Source organism: Saimiri boliviensis, chromosome 1 (assembly GCF_048565385.1).
Source record: "Saimiri boliviensis isolate mSaiBol1 chromosome 1, mSaiBol1.pri, whole genome shotgun sequence".
Lineage (NCBI taxonomy): Eukaryota > Metazoa > Chordata > Mammalia > Primates > Cebidae > Saimiri > Saimiri boliviensis.
In genome coordinates, this window is record NC_133449.1 from 207,186,825 (window position 1) to 207,212,656 (window position 25,832).

General features: G+C 35.2%; 1 protein-coding gene across 10 annotated transcripts in view; it reads right to left on the reverse strand.

Annotated features, from left to right (window-relative positions):
• The window catches only part of PAM (peptidylglycine alpha-amidating monooxygenase), a 282,041-nt gene that overhangs the window by 77,461 nt on the left and 178,748 nt on the right, over positions 1–25,832 (reverse strand). For all 10 annotated transcript variants that reach the window (XM_074383152.1, XM_074383150.1, XM_074383147.1 and 7 more), the window contains 6 exons: positions 24,876–24,959; positions 4,507–4,555; positions 2,974–3,041; positions 1,833–1,913; positions 1,472–1,548; positions 637–740 (listed from right to left, as the gene is read on the reverse strand). In XM_074383152.1, the coding sequence (XP_074239253.1) occupies positions 637–740; positions 1,472–1,548; positions 1,833–1,913; positions 2,974–3,041; positions 4,507–4,555; positions 24,876–24,959 (463 nt within the window). The remainder of the gene's footprint in view (positions 1–636; positions 741–1,471; positions 1,549–1,832; positions 1,914–2,973; positions 3,042–4,506; positions 4,556–24,875; positions 24,960–25,832) is intronic.

The window sequence follows — 25,832 nt, forward strand, 5'->3', positions numbered from 1 at the left end:
TTAAAAAGACACTACCTTCTTTTTCATTCAGGTAAGTTTTTTTTTGAAAGGGTTCATAATGCTTTGAAAATTTTACTTCGTTTTATAGAATATAATTATTTCAAGGAGGTGTAGTATTTTAAAAATTATTTAAAAGGCTTGACATTCCTTTTGGAGATATGTTGCATATTATTATCCTTACTTGGTAGACTAAACAAATGGAAATTATTAAATTCACAGGAGTTTTAACATCATGGCTCTGAATTATTTAATGGGACCAAATATAGACTCCATATATTTGTCTAAATGTGAACATAGGGCAAAAAGGCACTTGAGAAAAAAATTTCATCATCAGTATACTTTCTTTATTAAGATGAGTCTCAGGAAGTAATATAAAGTCTTGTGGTAATTGTAATATCTAGAGGTATGATACTGAAGGTTTTGAGGATGCAAGAAAAAGAGAAGCATGAAAAATGAGCACATGTTCTGGAGTTTACCCAAATCAATCAGTTTTGAAATGATAAAATACTACAGTTTGTTATAATTATCCACAACAGGAAAATAAATTTATAATTTATTCATAAAGATAGCTGTCATCTGTAATCATGTCTTATCCTAATAAAATATCTTTAGATAGTGGAATGTGCAGAATCATACCCAATGTGTGTGGCTTCTGTCCTGCCTTCACCAGTGAATACACATCTTGCAGCCAGTAGGTCACCAAAACTTACATCTACTGGGTTCTCCACAGGGTAGAAAGCCTGCCAAAAAGACAAGCACAATGATTCATTAATATTACCAATAAAATACAGAACTACATGCTTGATTGTGTTGATGTATGTTCCTTCTTTATCCCTTTTTTGAGGGATTTATTGTAAACAGATGTTGAATTTTATCAAACGCTTTTTCAGCATCAGTTGAAATGATCAGAGGGTTTTTGCCCTTCATTCTATTGATATAACATATCACAGAACCACATGCCTTAATAATATAAAGTTTGGTACTCACTGGATAGAGAGGATGAAGACAGACAGGTAAACAGACACACACACACACACACACACACACACACACACACACACGCGCGCACAAATAACCACTGGCTAAAAATAGTTCACCTTTAGTTAATCACTTCTACTTTATGACAAGAGCACCAAACTTTGAAATAAACAAATAAATACTATGAGCAAATGCATCCCTTAAAAATCAGAATAAATGTGGTAATAGAAGACCTATCTGAAATCCTGTCTTTGAATAAATGATGGGATATAAAAGGCCACCAACATGTTTTGACCATATTGAGAAAACTGATAAAGGAAGCACCGAATTGGAAGTTGCAAAAAGGAGGTTATATAGCTCAGATACACAGTAAAGGTGGATTTAGAAATTTTTAGATTCCATAGAAATTCACAAGAGATGCATAATAAGTTTTAAAAGTTACTTTCTGCTGGTTAATATTTTTTCTTTCAAAATTAAACTAGATTTTACACACCTGTGGCAGCTGAGGGCTTTGTCGTCCAATCAGTGTCCATTGTCCATTTCTTACTCTGTATCCACTTACTACCTTCCCTGAAATAAACACAAATGTTACTTATATAACACAATAAGGTATTAGGAAAACAAAAGGCATATTTACTTTCCCAGTTTAAAATAGAAATCTGAGTATCTTCAGAGCCCCAAATACTGAGTATCTTAATAAAAACAACATGTAAAACTGCATAAAATCTTTGAAGATCTTATATGAAATCACTTTCACTGAAACAGACTTAAGGCCAAATATACTTTGCATTCTAATTTATGGCACCAGCAAGCACAACAGTAAATATTTATAATTTAACATGTAAAGTTCTTACCTAAATGGTGAGTGTGAACTCTATAGGCAAAGACATGCATTGGATAATTTTTATAATGGCATGAAATGTCAGAATTCACCACTGTGGGAAATGAAAACACAGACAAAAATCACTATTCAACTGGAAAATGACATTATTCTTGTCTACAAGTGTGCATAGGGTATTCATAAGATGGCTTAAACACACAGATATGAAGCACTTATTCTGTGCCAGCCAGTTTACTCACATAAATTAAGAACCCCTTGCCTAATATTTTTATTTTATTCTTAAACAGAATGACTAGAACCAAATCAGAATACTCTGTCAGTGAAAACGTAGGCCTAATCTGTTACTTCTAGCTTGAAATTTATCCAGTTGAGAAAGCTTAAAAATTGGTTTTTATTTTTGGAACAAAAGGATTTTTGAAAAACTGAATGCAGACACCTAAGATCACTGGATTGACAGTTCCTGTTGAGAAGAGGCCATTTCCTACTGCTCCTTCCTTATAGTCTAACACAGTAGCTATTCGATAAATATTTATTTTATAATAGATGAAAAAATGGTAACAAAGAGACCACACTGGTCTTTAAGAAATTTCCAGCGAAAACAAATGAACAATATTTCATATGGTACTTTTATTAGAGAATCGTAACATATATTAATAAATAATATACTTATTCTCATCGCTTCTAGTAAGCTTGGGAGGATCAGCTATTATCATCCCCATTTTGCAAGTAGAGAAATAAGCCACCTATATCTAAGTTTAAAGACTAAGTTGGTGTTGGACTTGCTAGTCATTTAATTTTTAAATCTTTCTATATAGAAGCTTACGTTACTGCTCATTATGCAGTGTGTCCTCTGCATTTCAAGAATGGATGATTTGTTTTTAAAATATTCAAAATTTATTCTTTAATTAATATAACACATACCTACCCAAGGGTCTCACTTCCTAGCATCTCAACAAAGAATGGAAAAGTAATAAACCACTGGCTTGGAATAATACAAAAATCGATTTTAAATCCATGGACAATAAAGAATTGGTTTTTTTTTCCGAGACACAAAAATATTGGTTATTTTTAAATTTTATTAAAACTACACTATAAATCCATCTTTACAGATGAGGTAATAAGGTAAAGATAAATATTAAAAAATCATTACTCACCTTTTTCTCCTGCTGGGATAACAGTGTCAACAGACATCAGAAGGTACATGCCAGCAATTAAAGGCTGTCTGCAGAAAAAAGTAATATTTTTCTGAATTACCTGAAAAAGTCAAAATGACTGTTTGGAAAAACAAGATAGACCTCAACACTATGGTTTAGAAAATATGAGGCTTGTGAAAATTAAATTGAAATAGAAAAAGAGGAAGAATTTTTTTTTTCCTTAAAAAATACTTTTTCATGTGAAGGCAGACTCTAAATTGTTCCTGTGATAACTAAATTTATGTGTTGACCTGGCCAGGTGCCTGGTTGTTTGGTCAATCACCAGTCTAGGTGTTGCTGGGTAGGTGATTTATAAATGTGATTAACCTTTAAATTAAACTTTGAGTAAAGTAGATTATTTTCCATAATGTGGGTGGGCTTCATCCAATCCTCTGAAAGACTGAAAAGATTAAGGTCCCCTCAAAAGAAAAGGATTCTGCCTGCAAATTGCCTTTGGACCCAAGAATGCAACATCAACCCTTCCTTTAATTTCCAACTGGCCCAGTGGATTTAGGACTTAATCAGTCCCCACAATAGTGTCAGCCAATCCCATATAACAACTTTTTCTCTTTCTCTCTATCCTATTGGTGCAGGTTTCTTTGGAGAATCCTGACTAATCAACTCTCATGATTCCTAGCTGTGATATTCATGCCGTAGTCTAATCCCTTAAAATAAGTGTAGTAACTTACCTTTTTTAAAATATTAAAAAGTATTTTATTTTCATAGATTTTGTGGGAACAGGTAGTATTTGGTTACCTAAGTTCTTGAGTGGTGATTTCTGAGATTTTGGTGTACCCATCACCCAAGCAGTACACACTAAACTCAATTTGTAGCCTTTTATCCCTCACCCCCTTCCCACCCTTTCTCCCAGAGTCCTCAAAGTCCATCATATCATTCTTATGCCTTTGCATCCTTATAACTTAGCTCCCACTTATGAGTGAGAACATACGATGTTTGCTTTTCCATTTCTGAGTTACTTCGTAACTTATCTTTAACAAATAGAATATAGCAGAAGTGATGGGGTGTCATTTTGAACATTAGGTTACTGAAAGGCTCTGGCTTCCATCTTGCATGCATGCCCTCTTGCTTTTTGCTTACTTTCTGTGATGGAAGCCAGCTCTATGATGTGAGCTGCCCTGCGTATAGCTCACTTGACAAGGATATGAGGGTGACCTCCAACCAACACTCAGCAAACAACTGAAGTCTGCCAATAGCCACGTGAGTGATGTTGGAAGTGGCTCTTCCCCAGTCAAGCTTAGAGCTGACTGAAGTGCCTGCCAAGATACTCACTATAGCCTCTGTGTGAGATCACCTGCCTGAGGGTCCAGATAAGTGTGTCCAATTACTGACATACAGGAAAATGAGACAATAAATATTAAGCCAGTTACTTTAGGTTAATTTTTACCCACAGGTAATTAATACAGTGAACTTCCCATTCGAAGTTCATAAAGATGTTAAAGTTGTTGCTCATCTAGGAAAAGCGGAAGTACTTACGGCAGACGTGTGAGGTGTAAGGACACACCAGAACAGTCCTTGTGATTATCTGAAAATGCATATAGAAACATGCATCTTAAATATGAAAATGTCAAAAACGGATTTCAATGATTGTAACTCAATATTTTAAAACACAAGTTATGTTTCAACTATATGGTGCTTTATGATTTACTGAGTACTTTCATATCCAGCAATTCCTTTAATTGCCAATGTATCATAACAGCAAAACAAAACTATCATTTCATGCAGTCTATGGTATTTCTTGACACATCAAACTGATCAATATATTGACTTTCCTCCAGATATACTAGAAAGTTGTTGCTACTCTCTATGAATTATCTATATTGTTGAAAAACCCAGAAAAGTTGCTGAACTAAAATAGTTTGCTCCATGCTGCCCCAAACAACAGCCTTTTCTATTTTTTAAAAAGTGTAGTTCATATTTAGGTTTTCAGACACTTCAGGCATTGTTGAATTCTACTGACATTCATATATTCATTATTTCAAAATAGAATTTTATTGTCATAGAGACTTTTCATCTCTTCTAGTACAGCTTTCCACAGTTTGACCTAAAGAGCCCATATGCTTGAGCACATATACAATGAAAAATCCTAGTGGGAGCAACTTGAATGCTCTCAAATAAGGTGGCCTGGAGATCAGCGGGGTCCTGGATCCACAGCTGCTCCTATAGCAGGTGGTAGTTTTGATAAGCAGCATATTTCAGCCTCAGTGTTTGGTGTGAAGATTATGCCCTCCAACATGATCCTTGCCACAGTGATGTGTTATTATTTCCATAACCTCTACACTCATCTTACTTCTGTGAACTCAGAAACTACAGCTAGTTTTGCACATTTCCCTGATGATTTGCGGTGTTCTCTGACTTTGCCCTTCTGTTGTAATACAGTGCTTGGGCCATAAGATATGAAACTTCCTAAGAATGAATTCATATCAATTCACTAGGCTATATATAAAATCTGTCTCTGACATGCATCACCACAAAACATTTGATGCTTAAAACGTTTATTACAATAAAAAATCGATGCTTCTGCTAATATTTTACCACATAAAATGAAAAAACAAAATCAGTACTGAGAGAGTTAAGAACTGTATAGAAAATGAACTCAGAATATCAAAGTCATATATCCTGGCTGAAAAAGCTGGTTGTATAGACTTGTTCTGTGACTAGAATGAAAATAAAAACAAGAGAGGGGAGGAGAAGAATAGATAAGAAAGTTAACTAACAGAAGGGATGAAGACCGCAGAAATGGAATCCCACTGCTTAAAAAATGAAAGATGGGAATGGTCGTGAGTCAAAAAACTAAAATAGTCAAATTAGAGGATTGAAATTGAAGGAAAGGCTTAGAAAGGAAGCAAGCTATATTTATATATATTATATATATATTATATAAGCTATATAAACTATATATTTACATATCAATACAAATATTGAATTTCTATTTCAATATAAATATTGCACATTTCCACATGTCAAATTTGTCAGGTAGAAAGTTCGGGATTCATTTGTATTTTTCAATCTCACACAATTATTTGATCATAGGATAGTGCTTTACAGGACCATCATCAGTTTTCAACTAGATGCTCAATGAGTTCCTTTGTCTAAAGAAGTAAAATTTGGGTTATTTCAGTAGATTAGCACTAGTGATCAATATTTATATGAGTAAGAAATTCTAAGTAGTCTACAACTGAGATAACTTATGTAAAGCTCTTAGCACTCTATTTAGAGCACACAAAAAATTCAATAAATGCTACTTATTATTCTCTTTATTGTCATATTCCAATAAATTTCAGTACATGAATATTTTATTTTTAAGAAATGTATTTTCACAGTTATGAGTGTGAAATTTCTTAATGAAAAAAACTGAAGCACATCAAATTACTCCAAGTACTAGGACTAGAAGAAAGTAGGAAAAACATGGGAACATTAAAAGAGTAAAATGGTTAAAAAAAAGAAATTAGAATTGAAATTTGGTATGTTAAAGATATTGTACAAAACATGTTCTCAGAAGGGAATAAAATCAGAAGGGAAGCAAAGAAATTTTAGTAAGATAAATACCATGGTCTGGCTAAAATGAAATTCTTAAATTAGAGGCCATGGGGCCGTGAGGAAGTTGATAATGTTTCAACGTCCTTCCACGACTTTTAGTAACAATGCACTCCTTGACCAGACCCAAAACAACCTGATGTGTTTATGCATTTGGGGCTAGAAGTCAGTTCCATGGGATCCTATGTTTGGAGAAAAGAAAATAAGCTCATTTTTATGTTGATATTCAAATTATTTCTATGTACATTCAGTTATTCTGTACATTATCATGCAAAAGTCCTAACAGCTCTTCTTTTCAGGTGGCTTCCTTTTATTCCTATTTTAGCGTTATTATACCAAAGTAAATATTCCTTCCTTCACTGGATTGGGCTTCAGGTTCACTCTCTTTCAAAGGTACACTGGTAAATACTTGGCCGTTAGCTACTAATGCCCTGTATTTACAGAGAATTGAACCCCAAGATATCACTGTTAAAAAGATCTTCCATAGTGGTTGTTCTCCTGCAGTAAAGTTAATTTTAGTGTAAGGGGTTTCAAGATATGAAGATGAAACTTCATTCACTAGTTAGGTATGAGGTAAAACTGAGAAGGATACTTCATTATGTCATTATATTCCATTATAATGTCATATGCATGTACAAGAAGCTTTTGTAATGTTGAAGACATTTACAGTGGAAAAGCTGAAATAATAATTTTTAAAAAGAAATATAAAATCGCCAAGTCTAATAATGCCTGAGAGGCACATCACAAGATAGGACAGTATTGCAGTGCTGGTGGTTGGATGGTAAAACTTCCAAAGAGTAGTCTGATAATGAAAGAAATTAGTACTTCCAGATACTGGATGAGACTTGAAAATAGCATTCAATCAGAATCTAATTTTAGGGAAGATGAAACTGAATGACTGCTCCACAAGGGTCTGAGTTTGCCTTTGAGAAATTGCTTTCCTCTGCTTAGGCGGAGATGCATAATCACAACAGAGTATTTTACAGCTATATAGACTCCTAGAATTTCAGAACTGAAAGGGAAACCATACATGATGGAATTCAAATCTTATACTTTATGGATAGGAAAAAAGAGGTCACAGAGATTAAGCATGTTGCCTCATAAAATAATTCAGCTAACTGGTGACACATCTGAGTATCAGATATAATTCTCTAATATTAATGTTTAATAAATGCCATTTACTTAAAAAAAAAAAGCAAAAATGAAAAAACAAGGATTATATCTCTTAGAGACTTCCAAGGTTAAAATCTTGGAAGCTATGATAAAGGAATTAAGCAAAAATGGATAAGTAATCTGTGGTACTTAAGGACATACACTTAAGTAGGAAGCTCAATTCTCTTAATGGGAGGTGAATGTATGGGATATGAGGTTATCCATCCCAAACTATTTAGCTTGCTTTTCTAATAATAGCTTGTAGTTCCTGCTTGGATTAATAGCTAAGTAGTAAAGTATGTGGAATAATGCATGATAATAACCTACTACATGTTAGGTTCTTAGATGATCTTAGGTGGTTCTGTTGGTCTCTCCTAATTTTTCCTCTAGAGATAGTGCTCTATACTTTATGAGCTCATCTTGTCCTGGTTGTTTCCTGCTTCAATAAAAAGAAAGATTAACCACTGATCCTTAGGGAACCAATGTATTGTTATAAACTATGTCCCACTAATTGGGAAAGTCCTTCAGAAAGGAATTTGTAGACTGGTTTTCAATTCACCACACTTCTAGGAAGGTGAAGGTAAATGTTAGAGCACACTCATTTCCTACTATTCCAAGTCAACCTTCTGGATTATGGATTCTTTCTTTAAGGAGGTACTAAAAAAGTATGCCTGAAACCACTGCCAAGTCTTAGGAAAAACAAAGAAGTAACATCTTCAATAATAAAAAATTAGGCTGGGCACAATGGCTCATGCCCATAATCGCAGCACTTTTGAAGGCAGAGGCAGGTGGATCACTTGACCCCAGGAGTTTGAGACCAGCCTGGACAACATGGTGAAACCTCATCTCTACAAAAAATTTAAAAAAATTAGCTGGGTGTGCTGGTGTGTGTGCCTGTAGCCCCAGCTACTTGTGAGAACTTCTTGCCCCTGAGAGGTCGAGGCTTCAGTGAGCCATGATCATGCCACTGTACTTCAGCCTGGGTGCCAAAGCAAGACTCTGTTTTTTTTTTAAATTATTTTAGAGAATTTGGAAGCAAATGATACTAAACTGCGTCATATCTTCCCACCCTCCCAGAGTGTTCTGAACATAATTCTCTACTCCCTCTGTCTAGAACATACAAACAAAAATGAATCAGGGACATCATTTTGATATTAGCAGTAAATGCAAATGACTTTGCAATAATACACATACATGTTTTGTAATAACTATTTGACTATTAAGCTGTCTTGATCTTTACCTTATGGTTCTTTGTTCTAAATTAGTAACATTAAATTACTGGGACAGGGTATTTTGCTGGGACTAAATCACGCCTCCCAAGGTGATCAACAGTAGGAGATTATTTGGGGATTAATTTCTAAAGTCGAGGGAAATTTCATGTAATTATAATTACTTTGAAAATCCCTTAGGAGAATCAAAAGTGAGGTCTCCTAATAGCCAGTTTCCTCAGAATTGGAACAGATCACTGTCAGTTTTGTCAGTTGGGCCATGCTGTTTTTTGAAAAAGGTATTTCTATACAGTTAAGCTGTGTTGTTATATAAAAAAGGTTATTTCTGCGCACTGAAACTCTACTGCAGAGATGGGACATACAGATGAGAGGCAAATAGAAAATGAACCCAACTAAGGGAACAGCGGATCCAGGTCTTATATTTACTCTAGGCTTTATTAGAAATGTTGAATGAAACTCTAGTTTTAATGATGCTAAGACACAGCTCCTTTGTTTTGTTTTTGTTTTTTTTGGTACCATCTGGATTATAAACGTAGGTCCTAAAGCCAGTTAACAGTACTCAAAAAAATGGTGGTCATCCAGATTAAACAGAAAATTGATAAAGTTTTTTAAAATTAGTCCCTTCAAGACAAAATCTGAGTTATCAAATTTCTCCTAGACAATTTATGGATCCCTGAAGGAATATTCGCAAAGCAGCAGTACTCTCCAGTTACAGATACATGGAGATAAAACAGTCTCCATTCAAAAGCACCAACAGTTTAAGCTGTCATGGCAAATGTGTATCTGCTTAGCAAAATATAACTGAAATGGGGCACTGCTAATACATGACACAAGCTACACTGAGGTTTTCGTGGAGGCTGCTGAAAGCTGGGTTAGCAGACAAGCTTCAGTGTTAAATAAACCAGCACCATGGGAAAAAAAAATCTTCAAAAAGAATTTCTTTTGAAGTTGTCACTGCATTGAGTTAGCCTCTTTTGATTTTGTATTCACTGCTATGGGACTAGAAATTACTAGCTTCCATTTGCCTTGTGGCAAAGAAGGGAAGATGCATTTATCCATCCTGCAAGACGACGACTTTCACAAATGACGGCCTGTGCTGTTCCCAAAAGAGATTAAATGGAAGGCAGGAAGGCAGCCTCTCCAACCTGCTTTTATAATCGCTCTGTGTGTAGAGGATGTTATGGCACGACTAATGTCGGAGCACTTTCCTGTTTTCATCTTTTATGAATGCAAAAAAAAAAAAGGAGTCTACAGTGACGTTATGATTTATACTATTTCTTCTCTCAAAATTATGAAGCTGCTCCAGAGGTATCTTTCCACGGAAGTAAAATTAAAAGATAAAACCCACCAATCCTAGGTACAGTTATTTTTTAAAAAGTATGGTGCTAAGTTATAACATTATTGATTGGCTTTAGAACTCTTTATTGAACTCTGATACACAGAAATTTGCACAAATCAGAAAGTACGGATCCAGGAAACTTAAAAAACGAACACATCCACGTAACCCAAAAATCCTCCACTCATGTCTCTTTCCTGAGGCATTAAGTTTTAAATCTTTATGTATATGTGCATACCATATTTAAACATTTATTTTTCTTTCTGAAAGAGCTGCCTTTTGACCAAAACCAAAAAACACATTTAACTAACTTATCCACTTGCTTGATGGGCTTTGGTTAGGCAGTTTTAAATATTTTACTTGGTTACTAAGAAATATTTATTCATTTCCTCTTTCTTCCAGTCAAAAGGCTACTCGCCACTTTTTACTTTCTTACCTCCGTTTTTAAGATATAGATAAAATAGATAGTATTACGTATAAAACATATATACACTTTAAATGACAATCTGAATTTCCTCTTGCATTGTCTCAATTATTATCTGTTTTCCCCCCTGAGGCCAAAATGTACCCGCAAAAGTCTAGAAACCATAAAGTACTAGATGAAATAAATCATGTAATGAAAAGGGATGGAAGAGCTTTGATTATAAAAGTCCTTTTAAATATAATTTAAAGTATAAAGCTGAAAACTATTTCTCATATGAAATTCTCTAGTATAAATTCTGAATAGTCTTGAGGGTGTTTTTCATATTATATGTGTGTATATACATATATGGAAGGTTTCCTTTCCTTCCCATTAGAATTCTCAACTATGTTGTGCAACAGTGTGTTGTCCCTCTTGTTTTACTTAAACCTCTAAAGACTCATGATAAATACAGAGAAGTAGCAAAACTATCCTATTTTGTTGGGAACACAGAAAGTTTATATTTTGCAAAAGCTATAATTTAACTGGAATATATATGTTTTGAAGGTCAACCTAAAATCAGTATCTACATTTTCAACCCAATCATCTTAATCCACTTAAAATACTATCCTGTATTGTGTTTTGGTTCTTCAATGAAAAAAATAAATCTAAAATGTCTAATTTACATACAATTATGTATGCATGTAGTCCCTGGCATTAAGGAATACACTTTGAATATAACACCTCATACATTTGATTTAGTTAGTATCAATTTTTCAGACATTTGATATGTTTATGCAGTAATGTAGCATGAGGATTTAAAAAGTAACATTTATAAGGCACTTCTAAATTGAAAAGTAGTATATAAATGCTAAGTATGATTACTATGTTAATGAAAAAATAGTGAAACCATTCAGTGACCTGAATTATCTCTCGACATTCCCTTAGAATTTTGCAAGACTTTATACCATAAGACAAAGCATCAGTGTAGGAGGGTCTGTGGCTACTGATCAGATTTTACTTTACTTTCAGTTATTATTAGGGGTACATTACAGTTAAATTGTGAAACAAGGATAAGATGTACTTGCAAAGAAATGGGACTTGAAAAGTGTGGGGGAGGACAGATGGCCCCAGAAGAAGAAAGTCTTTTGAAGGTTCCAAGATGGAAAAAAAAAATTAATATTTAATGAGAAGAAATGGACAGCAGGTGATGGGCTTCCAAACTGGGTGAAAAGAATGTTTCTATTGGGAGAAATAGGAAGGCTAGAAGGTTCCCTTCTGGGTCTAGGGAGGGTTTACTTTTATTTTGCTAATAGAATAGTCTGTCAATATTATTAAACATTGTATTTTTAATGGTTTTCATCAAATACTTTTTAAGGTCGTGTATTTATTTAGGGTATCCTTTCCGTTTTACAAGTAAAACAGTCAGTTAACATAAAACGAATTAGTACTAAACAGGAAATGGAATGTGCAAATCCTAGCACTTCTCTCTAATGACTTCCTTCTTTTCCCAGAATTCCCAGAACATAATGAACAATATGTCAGGGCCATGAAGACAGCAGTGGGGAACAGCGTGAAAGGCAGGAAGCCTGTGGGAGTGGGACTGGACAGTGAAAAACATACCTCGGCTAGTGTTGCTAGCACCCTGAATGAGATTTCACTGAAACGAAATTTTAGCTCCTAATTTTAGTCTGTGCCAGTGGGCAAGTGACTTTTTTATTTCTCCTCTTAATTTACGTGGATTAAAAATGAAAGAGTATTTGCTGTTAATTCAAATGGAATTAATTAGATGATGATTATGTAGCTCTGATCAGCTTCTAAAAATGAGTTAATAATTATGAGTGATTAAAAAACATGAATTGCAAAGGGATCAATAAAGGTAAAGCATAAGGATTTCTCAAAAAACTAGAGGTACTAAATGTAAATCTGAAAAACTAAATAGCATGTAGGATAGCTTTTCTTTTCTCAAAAAAGACATCACTTAAACTAAATATTATATTGTTCAATGTTGAATTACTTTTTTAAAAATCCACATTTTAAGGGATAAAAAAATTCTGAATATATTCTTTAAAAAAGAAGTATAACTGTGGTGCTTTACATATCTTCTCATAACCAAATGAATGAAAATGTAATTCCTGATACATAATGGCCATATTTGAGTATTAAAATAAACAGGTGTCCCATGGAATCAAAGATGACTAAAAATCATTTGTCTTCCATACTAAAGATGATTATCAAAGTTGAAATGCAGCAAGCCAGAGAATCAGAGAGCTCACATTTATATGAAGAGACTGGCAGAGAAAAAAATACTGCAGGATAATAGGTTTCCTTTAGATCATTTGAGAGGTACTGAATAGTCCTAAAATCATTCACATGACTCACATCAAGCTGCTTGTGTATAATGAAGGTTAGAGAAGAACATGAAGAATATCCAATTACAATTCTGAAATCAGTGGGATTATCAAGCAACCTGATTCAGAAGTATCTCCACATGATGAGGGAAATGGATTACTTCAGACATGAAAATGAAAAGGCACAAATGACATGAAGTAAACCACTTTGATCTTTATTAATATTAATTCTACTGTGAACCAATTCATTCCACTTCGTAACTATGGCTCAAAAGACTTAAAAACAGTGACTCTATTACTTGTTTTATATAGTTAGAGCATGAACTTTTTTACATACACAAACTAGATATCCAATACAAATTAAATTATTTTGGTTTCTAATAGCACTAGACTACCTTAGGCAAATCATTAAACCTTTCTGAGCATCGATCATAGTATCTGTAACATGGAAGGGCGAGGCCAGATGATCCCTTTTAGTTAGGCTGTTCTCATTGGGTCACCCTGAAATCTGTTTCTGTCTCTGATTTTAAAAATGAGTGCTTTAAAAACAAATTAGTACATGACATATAACATCCATTGGTTTTACTCCTTTTCTTTTCAGAAGAAAAATAAAGTCATGCTTTTCTCTTCAACAGAAATGGGCTTCTCAGCCCATTTCAACCTCTTCCCTACACTGAAAAGGCAGAAGAGGCCATGGCATTTCATGCAGGTTGAATGTTACCTTCTTGTCAATCATTTATCTTTCAGAGTTGGTCTCACAGACCTCTTCCTTTCCCTTTCTAGTGTCTGTCACCACATATATTCCACTTAAAAATAAAAATGTAAAAAAATGAAGAACTATAAATTATTTTAGCCCATTCTTCAAAAAGGTACATTTAGATAAAGTGTGAAGAGGGAACATTTTCACACCTGCATATGGGGAGGGGCATCTCTGAGAATGTCATATAGGCATTCTAAGTGTCTTCTATTAAATAATTTTAAAATCCAAATGACAAATTTTGTGGGAAAAGTTAAGAATATAAACTCTCCTTTGAATTTCTAAATGAAATAAAGTGCTAGAATAACGAGACAGTGATTAAATGCATTTTCTTCTTTCAAAGCTCCCCTTTTCTTAAGAGAATTGAGATTTAATTAAACTTATTTTGGTAAATGCAAATTATTCTGCTCATGTCCTAGGCCCCAGGAGATTGCTCTGACACACCTGTTGTGCAGGAAAAAAAATGCAGGAGGGATTTTAAACCTTACTAGGAACATTTGAACACCAGTTATCAAAGTTTAGTTTGCATAAAAATCAGTGAAGCAGCTCGTTAAAATTTCAGAATGCTTGGCCCAGTGATATTATGGTAATACACTGGCTCTGTGAAAAAAAAAATACACACTTGTGGGTGTTGAGAAATGCTGAGTATATGATTTCTGAGAAATGCTGAGTGTATAACAAAATATACTGTTTGCTAAGAACAATAGCAAGGAAAACCTAGCCACCTCCTTGAAGTGGAAAACTACTTGTGGCATTCTAAAGTAGCAAGAAAGTGTATGTATATCATAAACCGGTTCAAACAATTCTTTAAACACGGGATATGTGATCCTGCCCCCACGGCTGCCTCTTGGACAATATTTTCTGATTTGTCCTTAATCAGTGGTAAGCAGGCACCATCTGCCTACATACTGTATCTTGGGTCTGTGAGAAAACACAGAACATCTGTTTGTTAATAACAATCACCTGCTCAGAGAGTGACTACATGGGTCAGAATCTGCTTGAGGCCCTCAGCCCAGAATACTGTAAGCTCCCTGAGGCTCTCAACTTCGAAGGCTGTTGGCCCCCTGGATAGTCCCACTTTTCTGTTCGATCTGGGTGTCTGCTTCTTTTTTTTTGTTTTTTCTTTTTTTTTTAATGACTTGGTTCCAGTGAAGGTTGTCTGCTTCTTAATGCATCAGCACCACCTGGGCGGAGGTCTCTACAACCGAGCTGGTCTCAGTATGTGTATATGTATGTTTATTAGAGTTTTTACTGGCAAAAATATTCAGCAAATTTAAATATAATAACAAAATATACATTATTTTTTCATTATTAATTCCACAGAAGCAGTTGACTTTCAGAATTCTTTCCTTGATTTTTGCTCAACTTTCCTATAGCCCACTAATGGTTGCAATTGCCATGAAGTAGTTCAGACAACAATGCTTGTTGATATTTTTGTTTAGTGAAACAAAACAAACAAACAAAAAGACTTATGTTGGGACTGCACCTGCACATTAAGGATGTCAGCAAAATCTGTGGTGTAATGGATAATAGTGTGTGAATGCTGTAAGTGTATTTCCTCAATTTTGGGGGGCATTCACAATAATCAACATTGCCAACACCCTCTCCATCATTTCCTCAGATCTAGACAACTAACAAAATAATAGATAGAACTTGGACTTGCACTATTGTCAATTTCCATGGAGTAAATTTTTCCACCACAGATGATTTCAATGTAAATTTTCCTACCACAGCCAATTTCAAACTACCAACATGACATCAGTGCTTCAGGAAAAAATTAGCAGTAAAATAACACTTTGTAGGTGGCCGGTTAGCTCAGTTGGTTAAAGCGTGGTGCTAATAACACTTTGCAGTATTTCCACCACACAGATACCACAAAGATGCAAATACCCATAAGAGCACAGATAATAGTAAAATGTAGTAAAATAAATAGGAAGTAAAGATTTTTGAGTATTTCTTGCCTTTATTTTTAATGATTGCTATATTTAACAATCAGCTTACAAAAACACTGCAAACTACCAATTGGCTTTTGTGAGCCTATCTGAGCCAGTTCTGGCTGCCTATGCTCTACCTTCTGCACATCTGATTCAGTAGGCCTAGTTTGAACTAGAAGCTTTCATTTGAAAAAGTATCCCAAGAACGTCTGGTGCAGACAGTCCTCTGATTAGATTTTGAGAAATCCTGATCTATACTATAGAAATGTAGAGATAATTCTAGTAAGATCTTCCAGTTAATCAATCTTTTAAAAGAAATATTATAAGGAGTCTGTTTAAGTAAACACCAGGCAAAATTTTTTTAAGGTGAAAATATCTAGTGCAGGAGAGGATATGGGACTTGCTCATTCACTGTGGATTATAAATTGGAAAAACTGTCAAGTAACTTGGTGGAACCTGTCAGGGTTTAAACACTCCATGACCCCTAAATCTCATTTCTAGGTATCTTCCTTGCAGTAGCAATACATGGTTACCTAAAACATTTCTAACATTGATTGTAATAGCAAAAAACTCAGAGCATCTTTAACAGACTATAAGATACATAAATTAGAGTATATCCACACAACAGAATACTAGGCAGCCTTAATAAATAATGGAAGAGCTTTACATGTGCTGCCTTAGAAAGATGCCCAAGGTACATTGTTAAGTGCAAAGCAACAACAGCAACAGATGTAGATCTGTGGGAAATGTGATCTAATTCTTATCCAAAAAAAAAAAAAAAAAGAAGAAGAAAAGTACATATATACACATGTGATACATTAATTTATCTTCTACATATAGAAATGCTGAGATAAACTAATGAAAAGTTGGCAGATATAAGCAATAGTTACCTGGAGTTGGGGTGGAGAAGAGTTAGGTGAGAAAGGGATGTGAGATTGAAGAGGGTTTTATCAATTTTTTCCAATAGTAGAGGTATTACAAGTAATTTTCAACTTTCTTTTTAATAATTTTCTATATTTTCCAAAAGAGGAAAAATAAAGTTGAGAGTCCTCTAATCCTTGTTAGTATTTTAACTGAAAACTCAAATATGAAGAAATAGTTTCTTCATTCTAATACTGGAATTTATTGCAATTCTGAAGTCTGAAAAGCTTTGGAAGCCTAAAGTTTTTTCATAAAGTTTGGCAGCAAAATCCGACTTGAATGAACATGATGATATTTATGTTTCATTTCTTTTTGTGTGAATATTTAAGCATTTGCTATAGAAACATTAGTATATTTAATTAGGGATGGTGCCCCAGATTCACAAAGGTGATAGAATACATTATTTATTCAGTTGAATACCTTTCAAAAATATCAAAAAGCTCCTAAATCCAGACCACATCTGCCCCAAAGCATTTGGATAACGGTTTGTGTCCCTATCTCCATCAAGGGATACTAGAGGAATCAGAAATGAGAGTCAAGAAGAAAAGAAAGGAGAGTTGGCAGATGACATGAGTATCACAGCTTTGTGGATAAAGAAGGAAAACTGAGGTAAAAGTGTACCCTTCCTGGAACCACATTTTGGATACGTTTCTGGATCTACCAGGGAGGAGGCTTGTTTCAGCAGGGATGCCGTCCCTGGAGCTGAGAACTTGGAAACATGGTATGTGCTCTGGAATGAAAGATCATGGTAAAAACTAACCTTATAGTCTATTCTGGAAGGGAATTCAGACTGATGGCCGATGTACATGCCAGGGTCCTATTCAGGGAAGGCCAGGATGAGTGCTTGAATGGTGCTAATTATGTCTCCCTTCCACTGTAGAGACTTGGTGGCTTTTGGGCATCTATGTCAGCTGAGATTGGAGAAGTAGTCACAATATCCTTCCTCCCATATTTGCAGTTTCACAGGAGATTCTTAAATAATGGAAAGGAATCCAAAATACTCTAAAATATATGGGCTTAAATACCCTGACCCATAGTATTGTGCACTTTGCAGTGGAGTGAGTAAAAGCAGGATTAATGTATCTCACTGGAAAGCAAGTAGGATGAAGCTACTTGTGCAGATTGAGAGAAGACAACAGGAGAAGCAACAGGGAGCAATCTCTGACCCAGTTTCCCAATCTCTCTGCAATTAGGTATCAGGAAGTCAGGAGCACTCTAATACTTACACTGAAGTCAGAATAACCTGCTTTATAGTGGAATGAAACAATTTTAAGCGCAGTTAGTTACATTGCCACTGATCTCTGCTCCACCTTGTTAAAAAGTGCATTAGCAAGGGATTTTTCCTGCGCTCACAATTTCAAAGCTTTTTCTAATAGCTTCCTGGCAGTAGTCTTCTAAGAGGCAGAGAAACAGCTGGAGTCACAATGGAATCAGAATTCCTCTGGAATCCTCTGTTTTCTCTTCCTCCTGCCACGGTTACCATTGCTGCCTCTCCACTCTATTACTCTTTCAGTTGTGGTTAGATAGGAACCCTTTGTGTGTATATATGTGTATTAGTGTGCATGCACAGATGCACAACCTGTGTTCAGGAGTATCCAGTCTGGAACTAAGTTATGTGGAAACAGATCACAGCCAGCACAAAATAAAGCACGAGAGCAAAGAGAAATCCAGTCTGATGATCACAAAGTCCAGGCGGCAGTTTTCCCATGTTTCTATTTTATTTTTTAATCTCATTTTCCAGATGATCATGTTTTTATTTAAAAAGTTCCGCATAAAGGCTGCAAGCCAAAGTCTATTTATGCTAATATGCTAAATGATAATATGAAACTCATCTAGATTCCATATGCAAAACATAAATTTAGAACAAGAAGGGTGCCTATATGGTATCAACCTGGCAACTTGAAACATCTAAACTGGTGTGATCTTGCCTGTTTTCCAATCCCCTTGCTCGTGGCACTTACTTTGTACTGGCTCACATTATTACAGCAATTGTTTTAAGTGTATTTATCCTCACTAGACAGGGAACTCTATGAGGGCAGACTTTGTTCTTACTAATCTTTTCCTCCATGTAGTGTGTTGTGTGAATTAAAATGGGTTGCAATGGTAGCTTGACAACAAAGGAAGCTACAGAAAATACAGAAGAGCAGACAGGAGACAGCAATAAGTCCAGTTACATGGAAAATTATATACTCCTAAATCTTGGAAAGAAATCATAGCACAATAGTTGATATTCACTAGGATATCCCAACGTTATGAAGAAAATGGAGAAGAGGACGGCACAGCTGTAGGCATTTAACATATACCATCTAATTTAACTTCCTAAGACACATAATATATTTTTTTATTTTTTGAGATGGAGTCTCACTGTCACCCAGACTGGAGTACATTGGTGCGATGGCTCACTGCAACCTCTGCCTCCCAAGTTCAAGCGATTCTCCTGCCTCAGCCTCCCTAGTAGCTGGGATTGTAGGGACATACCACAATGGCTGGCTAATTTTTGTATTTTTAGTAGAGATGGGGTTTCATTATGTTAGCCAGGCTGGTCTTGAACTCCTGATCTCAGGTGATCCATCCACCTTGACCTCTCAAAGTGCTAGGATTACAGATGTGAGCCACTGTGCCCAGCACACACACATAATATATTCTAGAATGATTTCTATCCAAGATGTTTTAACATCATAGTACTTAAAGTGTTAAAACCTTAGCAGTCTGGGAAATTTGGCCATTGAAAACAAGTATCCTCTGAGGGTTCTAACTAGAGCTTTACAATCTGATTTTACTAACATAAATCCCAAATTTTGGAGACTAAACTTAGAGCATACATGAAGGAGAGCTGAAAATAAGATTTCCAGGCTGTATCCATTTAACTTAGAATGTAAATATTAAGCATCCACTCTAAGGAAAGGGAATCTTTTGACTGTACTTCCAGGAACATGCTATAATGTACAAAACGCAGGTGTACATACAGGGCTGTGAGAAAGGCATGAAAATAAGCCCAGAGAGAGAGTGAGAGCAAGACAGACAGAGAGATAGAGACAGAGACAGAGAGAGAGAGAGAGAGAGAGAGAGAGAGAGAGAGAGAGAGAGTGTGTCTGTGTGTTGTGTGGTTTGTTGTTAATAATATCTGCTTGTTTTCCCATAGGCACCAAGACCTTAATGACAGCAAGTGGATTATAGCTTGGAAATCTTGCCAACCCAAAGACAATCAGGCCTATATAGTTGGGAAGAGATCCTGACCTTCATTCTAAGAATATCAGTTCCAGCTTCAACTGGGGAGTGCACAGGATCTTCAATTTGAGAAATGAGTTATTGTTGAAGATCAGTAAGCTAATGCCAGAAATTCTAAATGAGAGAGGAGAGTTTTCTTAAAGATTCCCCTGGGCCAAAACATCTAGAAGAAATGCAGCAGCATTCAGCAACAATCTCAGGAGAATTTTTGCTTCAGAACGAGACTTAGCTGAAAAAAACTGGTCAAAAAAAGAGGGAGAGGGAAACCTGGAGGAATCCCCAATTCTCACTATTCTAATTTCCTTAAGGACAGGAAGTTGGTCTTGCAGTTTATCTTTGCATAGCTGGACTATGAATAACAAAAACTGCTGTGGAGAACATGAAACACAGCTTAACTAGGAAACATCTACTGGCAACGTGACACACTCAGAGAGTTCCGTGCCTAAAAATAATCCGAAAAGTACAATGTCCTTGAAAAGTAACCAACGTCCTTATTATACTATGGGTAACTAGACAAAAGGTTGTATTCAGGGAAATTTATCCTTTCCATGAGGACTATAATGATAACAGCTAACATTTATTGACCACTTAACCAGGTACCTTTATTTATATAAAGATATGCTATATTTATGATACCACTATGACACCATTTTACAGATTAGGAGAGCAAAGAGAGGTTTAGAAACTCGGTAAGGGTAACGAAACTAGGTTGTGCCATTACCAGTTTGTCTGGACTTAGAGTTTGGTCACTAAGCCTGGTACCATACTATTATCTACATAGGACACGCATATCCAATTAGAGTTTGTTCTATTTCCTACAGAATACCAATTTTTAGAAAACTTAAAAGTCTATATATTAAAAAAATCATTCCAACTTTCCTGAGCTGCAATCCTAGCTCACTCTGGCCACCTACAGCCTCATGCTTCCTTCATAAGCCTAGTAGCTTTTCCATGCACTCAAGCTCAAGGCTGAAAGGTATTAGGAAATGAAAATCCAATCAGGTTACTGCTTGACTGAAGAGCACTCTGAGTGCTTTAGGTATCAAGTCCTAGCAAGGATCTTCATGGCTTGCTCCCCACCTTTCACCTCTCTTCTAATTTCTTGCCACTTTTTCCTATGCATTTTACATTCCAGTAATGCCAGATGGTCCAAAGGTCTTTGTGTCTAAGATGCTGTTTCACTCTCGTTCTCTGCATCTGCTTTTACCTTTGTCTGGAACCTGTCTTCCTGCTCTGGCCTGGCAACTCCTGATCACCCTTCCAGACCCTGCTCGAGGTCGTCCAACCTCTGATAAACCTTTCCCAGGCTTCACACCTCTCCCCTTTCAGGTCGACTTGAACATACCCGTCTCTCTGCAGACTTCAGATCTGGTATGCATTTCTATTATTGTCCATAAACACACTGCTTTTATGCTTGTCTCACATGCTAGAATACACTAAACCCCTACAGGCCGGAAGATTAGTATACCCAGCACTAGCATAGGCTTGACACTATGATTGACATGGCATTTAATATAGTTGATTGTTTTTAAAGGATTATTTTTACAGCTTCACATTCTTTGTCATTTCCAAAATGCCAAACAAACAAACAAAGTAAACCAAACATTTATGTGATCCCATAGCACTCACTCTAAAATCATAGCCAGTCTTTTCATACTAAGGAAGATCACAGTCTAAAACAGGGGTGTCCAATGTTTTGGCATTCCTGGGCCACACTGGAAGAATAATTGTCTTGGGCTACACATAAAATATACTAACACTAATGATAGCTGATGAGCTTAAAACAAACAAACAAAAAAATCACAGTAAAAGTCTCATAATGTTTTAAGAAAGTTCACGAATTTGTGTTGGGCCGAGTTCAAAGCTGTCCTGTGGCCTGCAGGTTGGACAAGCTTGGTCTAAAACATGCCCAGTTATGGCTTCAGGTTATGCTCTCTCTAATTCTCTACCACATTTCCACAACTTTTAGAAGATATTTTGCCCCCATTGCTGGTGCTTTATTAAAAGAAAAAGGTCCTAAATTTCTCAATTCTCTAAAACATTCCCTGTATGGAAAAATGCTCATACCCTTAAGCCAAACATTTCCTCACTTTTCAGTAGAACACAATAATTTTCGAATAGTGTTACTCTGCTTTGGATTTACAATTTATATACTTTAAAATATCACCAATAGTTTTAAAACCACCAAATACAAATCTTCCCTGACATTGGCACCAAAAGCAGTGATATGATTATGTATGTATGTGTATAACTGTTTGTTTGTATATATAATATGTATATAACATATATTTAATGCATTTTTTGATAATTAGAAGATATAATGATATAATTATTTTCCACTTCTAGGTGCATCTGGAGGTAAGTATGAGATCACAACACAGAAGCTGCTCAAAGTGGAAGTCATTCCTAGAGTAACTCAGGCACACAGAGAGATTCATACTAACTGTATTTTGGCATGAGGCATGGGTGGGAATGCAGTACACTAACTGGAAGGTACTGAGGGAGTTAATAAAATGCTTCTACTTGTGGAATTTAAAAATGTAATTACAAAGGCAACGTTATAACATTTTAAAGGAAAAATAAATCACCTAATCCTGTCTTTCTTAATCATCAACCCCATTTCCTTTTTTTCTTGTTCCTTATAATCCTTGTAAGCATACCTAAATTTTATATAGTCTGTATACAATTTTATTATTGGCTATTTTGTTGTTATACCATTTATTTAGCTAATTTCCTAGTGAGGGCCATTTATTAACTTTCCAGTTTTTCTTAAATAACTGGGTAGATAGAGATGCATTTTTAAGAAAAAAAAAATCTTTCTTTAGGACAAAAGCCTAAAACAAGATTTTCCTACTATATATTAAACAGATAATATTTAAATGGTAATTTTAATTAAATGGTATTTAATTTTTACCATATGAAAAATCGTCATTCCAAAACATCATACTAAATTTATAAAGCATCTTAAACTGCATCAGATTCATCCAAACTCTGGAAAATTTAATATCTACCCCTTCCCAATTTAATAAATATAAAAGCCTATCTCTTTTAGTGAGATTTGATATTTTCCCATGTGTTTATTTACTACTCTAAATAAAGCTTTAGGGACCTGATAGTATCTACTGGATGAATTACATCAGTGAAATTTTTTGCTTATATTATAATAATTTTGCAATAAGTTCTATGAATTATAGCACTAGTAATCTTTCTACCTCATATATTTTCTTTTAGAAAAACTGTTTTTAAGAGAAAATTTAAAAAAACTACTATTGAAAAGTTAAAGTTTCTCATCTGTCTCTTACAGTAAATAATATGTTTACATATTAAAATATCAGTACTTTTACTATCCCTAGATTAAACATAAATTATAAAACAAAATTACTTCTTCATTAGAAATTAAATTAAAGTATTACACTAACATATTTTTTTAAAACAAGCATATATCATGTGTTATCAATGCAGTCTCTGTTGGGGTCCTTACAGAGCTGACAGCAATTTGATTGAAAAGTGAAGTCCAGGGTTTTATAGAGGGATAGAGATTAGGATTTGGGGGAACATGTGCCAGTATGACGAGCTACTTTAGTTGTGGTGATCTGGAAAGGCCTGCTTGCCTTTTTTGAGGAAATTAGAGTCTTGTCAACACTTTTGAAGTCAGCAGGCTTAGAATCTGCCTGTTTTACTGAAACCAGCATGGTCAATTTTTAGAGCAGATTATCTTCTGTCTTTGTTCCTCAAACACAAACATTATTTATTTCTTTGTTTTCAGCAAAACCTTCTCTCAGCACTACAGAGACTTAACAGTTTAAGATTATGTTCTATTCCAAAAATGAAAAGTTATTTGTGTATAACTGAAAGCATACTTTCAATCTAAAAACAAGTTTTATTTCTAAGTTAGGTTCATAGACTCATCCACAGGCGCTTACTTAATTGCTAATATATTTGACTGTAGTATGTTCTCAATGACTTAAAATCATTCTTCAGAACCCCTTCCCAGAGGGAGACTGCATATACTGTCTTCGTTCTGAATGCTGACAATTTATGGACCTTCCTACCCCATGGGGCTTTCTTAGTGGAGGTCCTAAAGGATATTTCAGAGGCGGAGATGGACATCTACTTCCAAACTTAGTTGCTGGAGAGATATCTAATGTGTTTGGAAAGGAAAACATTCAGGTTAGTTAGAAATATAATGTTAAATTAGAGAATTCAGGAAAATCTATATTAGTCAGCAAGACATAGAAGAAAAACAAACAAGACAAGGAGAAATCGATTTAATATTTACACTCCCGCGAGCATGGGATTGTGAACCCGAATGCAGCTGGAGTCTGACTAAATGCAGCAACGGTAGTAACAAGCACTGATCTCAGTTGCCTTGGGAACAGGGCCCCTTCCTCATGCTAACAATGTATAATAAGGAAAGGGGCATTTAAATAAAGTGCATAGCAATCACAGGTAGAGCAACAGGTGTATAGGGGAGGTCAGCAGTATCCACAAGGTAGGTGGGGTCTAAGCCTTACAGCAGTGGACAGTGGATGAGTTCATGAAGTTCCAGATATGGCTAGATAAGTCATTGACACGAGCCTGAGTGTTTGAGAACCTCTTCGGTATTGCAGAACCTATGGAGTCCCAGTGGCTTGCTCAGAACAACCAAAATATAAACGACCAGTACATTCCTATGCTTTCCAACAATGTTGCTTGGAATGATCAGTACTCCTAATAAGAGCAGGAGCAGGCAGATAAAACAATACACTAAAAGGCAAGAGAGCTCTATTAAGTCAGCATAAAAGAAAACACAGTAGGATGCACAGGTGCATAATGGAAATAAATTCTAAAATAAAAGTCTTTCCTTCAACAGTTCCAAATTAAAGGAAACAAAAGCTGTTGTCCCCTAGTAGGCAGAGGGTGTGGGCAATTCTTTTAAAGATGTAGATAATAGTTTGCGCATGTATTTTAAACAATATATTACTGGAAGTTTTACTTTGTAACAACATTCCAACACTTACCTCTAAAAGCACTAATATCCCCATAGTGTACCTGTAGTACAAAGTATTTACTTCCAGTCTCTCCGCCAACTCTGAATCCAACACCTAAAGATTTACAAAAAAGTTAATATATTAGAAATGAGCATCTAAAACGAAGTTAGTCTCAAATTGATCTATGAAATCCAAAGGGAAACAAAATAACATATAACATATACATTTATATTCTATCAAAACTGAAATAAACCAGACATTGAGCATTTCTAATATAATCCGTCATTATAATCTCCTCAAAACTCTGATTAAATTCTATTCATAGTTGCCACTCCAGAACCAGAGTGATCACTTACACTTTAGGAGGACAATTCACTCATTTTGAAAAAGGCAGAACAAACAAAACAAAATTCTGTCCCTATTGACTATTTAAAAGACATACATAAACCCATTCTCTCACTTTGTTTTGTATATATTCATATTTATTTTATTTTATGATTGAATATAGTAAATAGACTTCTTAGGAGCATTTAAGTGGCATTACTTTTCTTCTGCTGTGAAGAGGTATCCACAAAAATGTCATTGAGGAAACCAGTTACCAACTAGATTACTAAAGTCCATTATGTCAGTGAATTTTTGGAATCTGAATATTCTTAATAGTCTTACTGTTAATAAAGCTTGCTAGTGAGCTTTAAAAAGTCTACAGAGAAAATATTTACATGTAGAAGTATACATTTTTTTAAACAAATATCCTCTACTAATGTATCTAAATCTATCAACAAATCTATGACAGACCTCTCTGTTAGTTTCAGAGTTGTTTGATTGCAGCTGTCTCGTATGGAGAGAATTCTGAGGCTCATTGGAAGTGCAAGAAATCAGACATCATTTAATGATGCTGGGAAAGAGTGAGGGAGGAAAGAGAGGTGCATGTGTATCACAGGATCATCTATGAACCAGGACAGAACTATTCTGAAACAGAACCACACA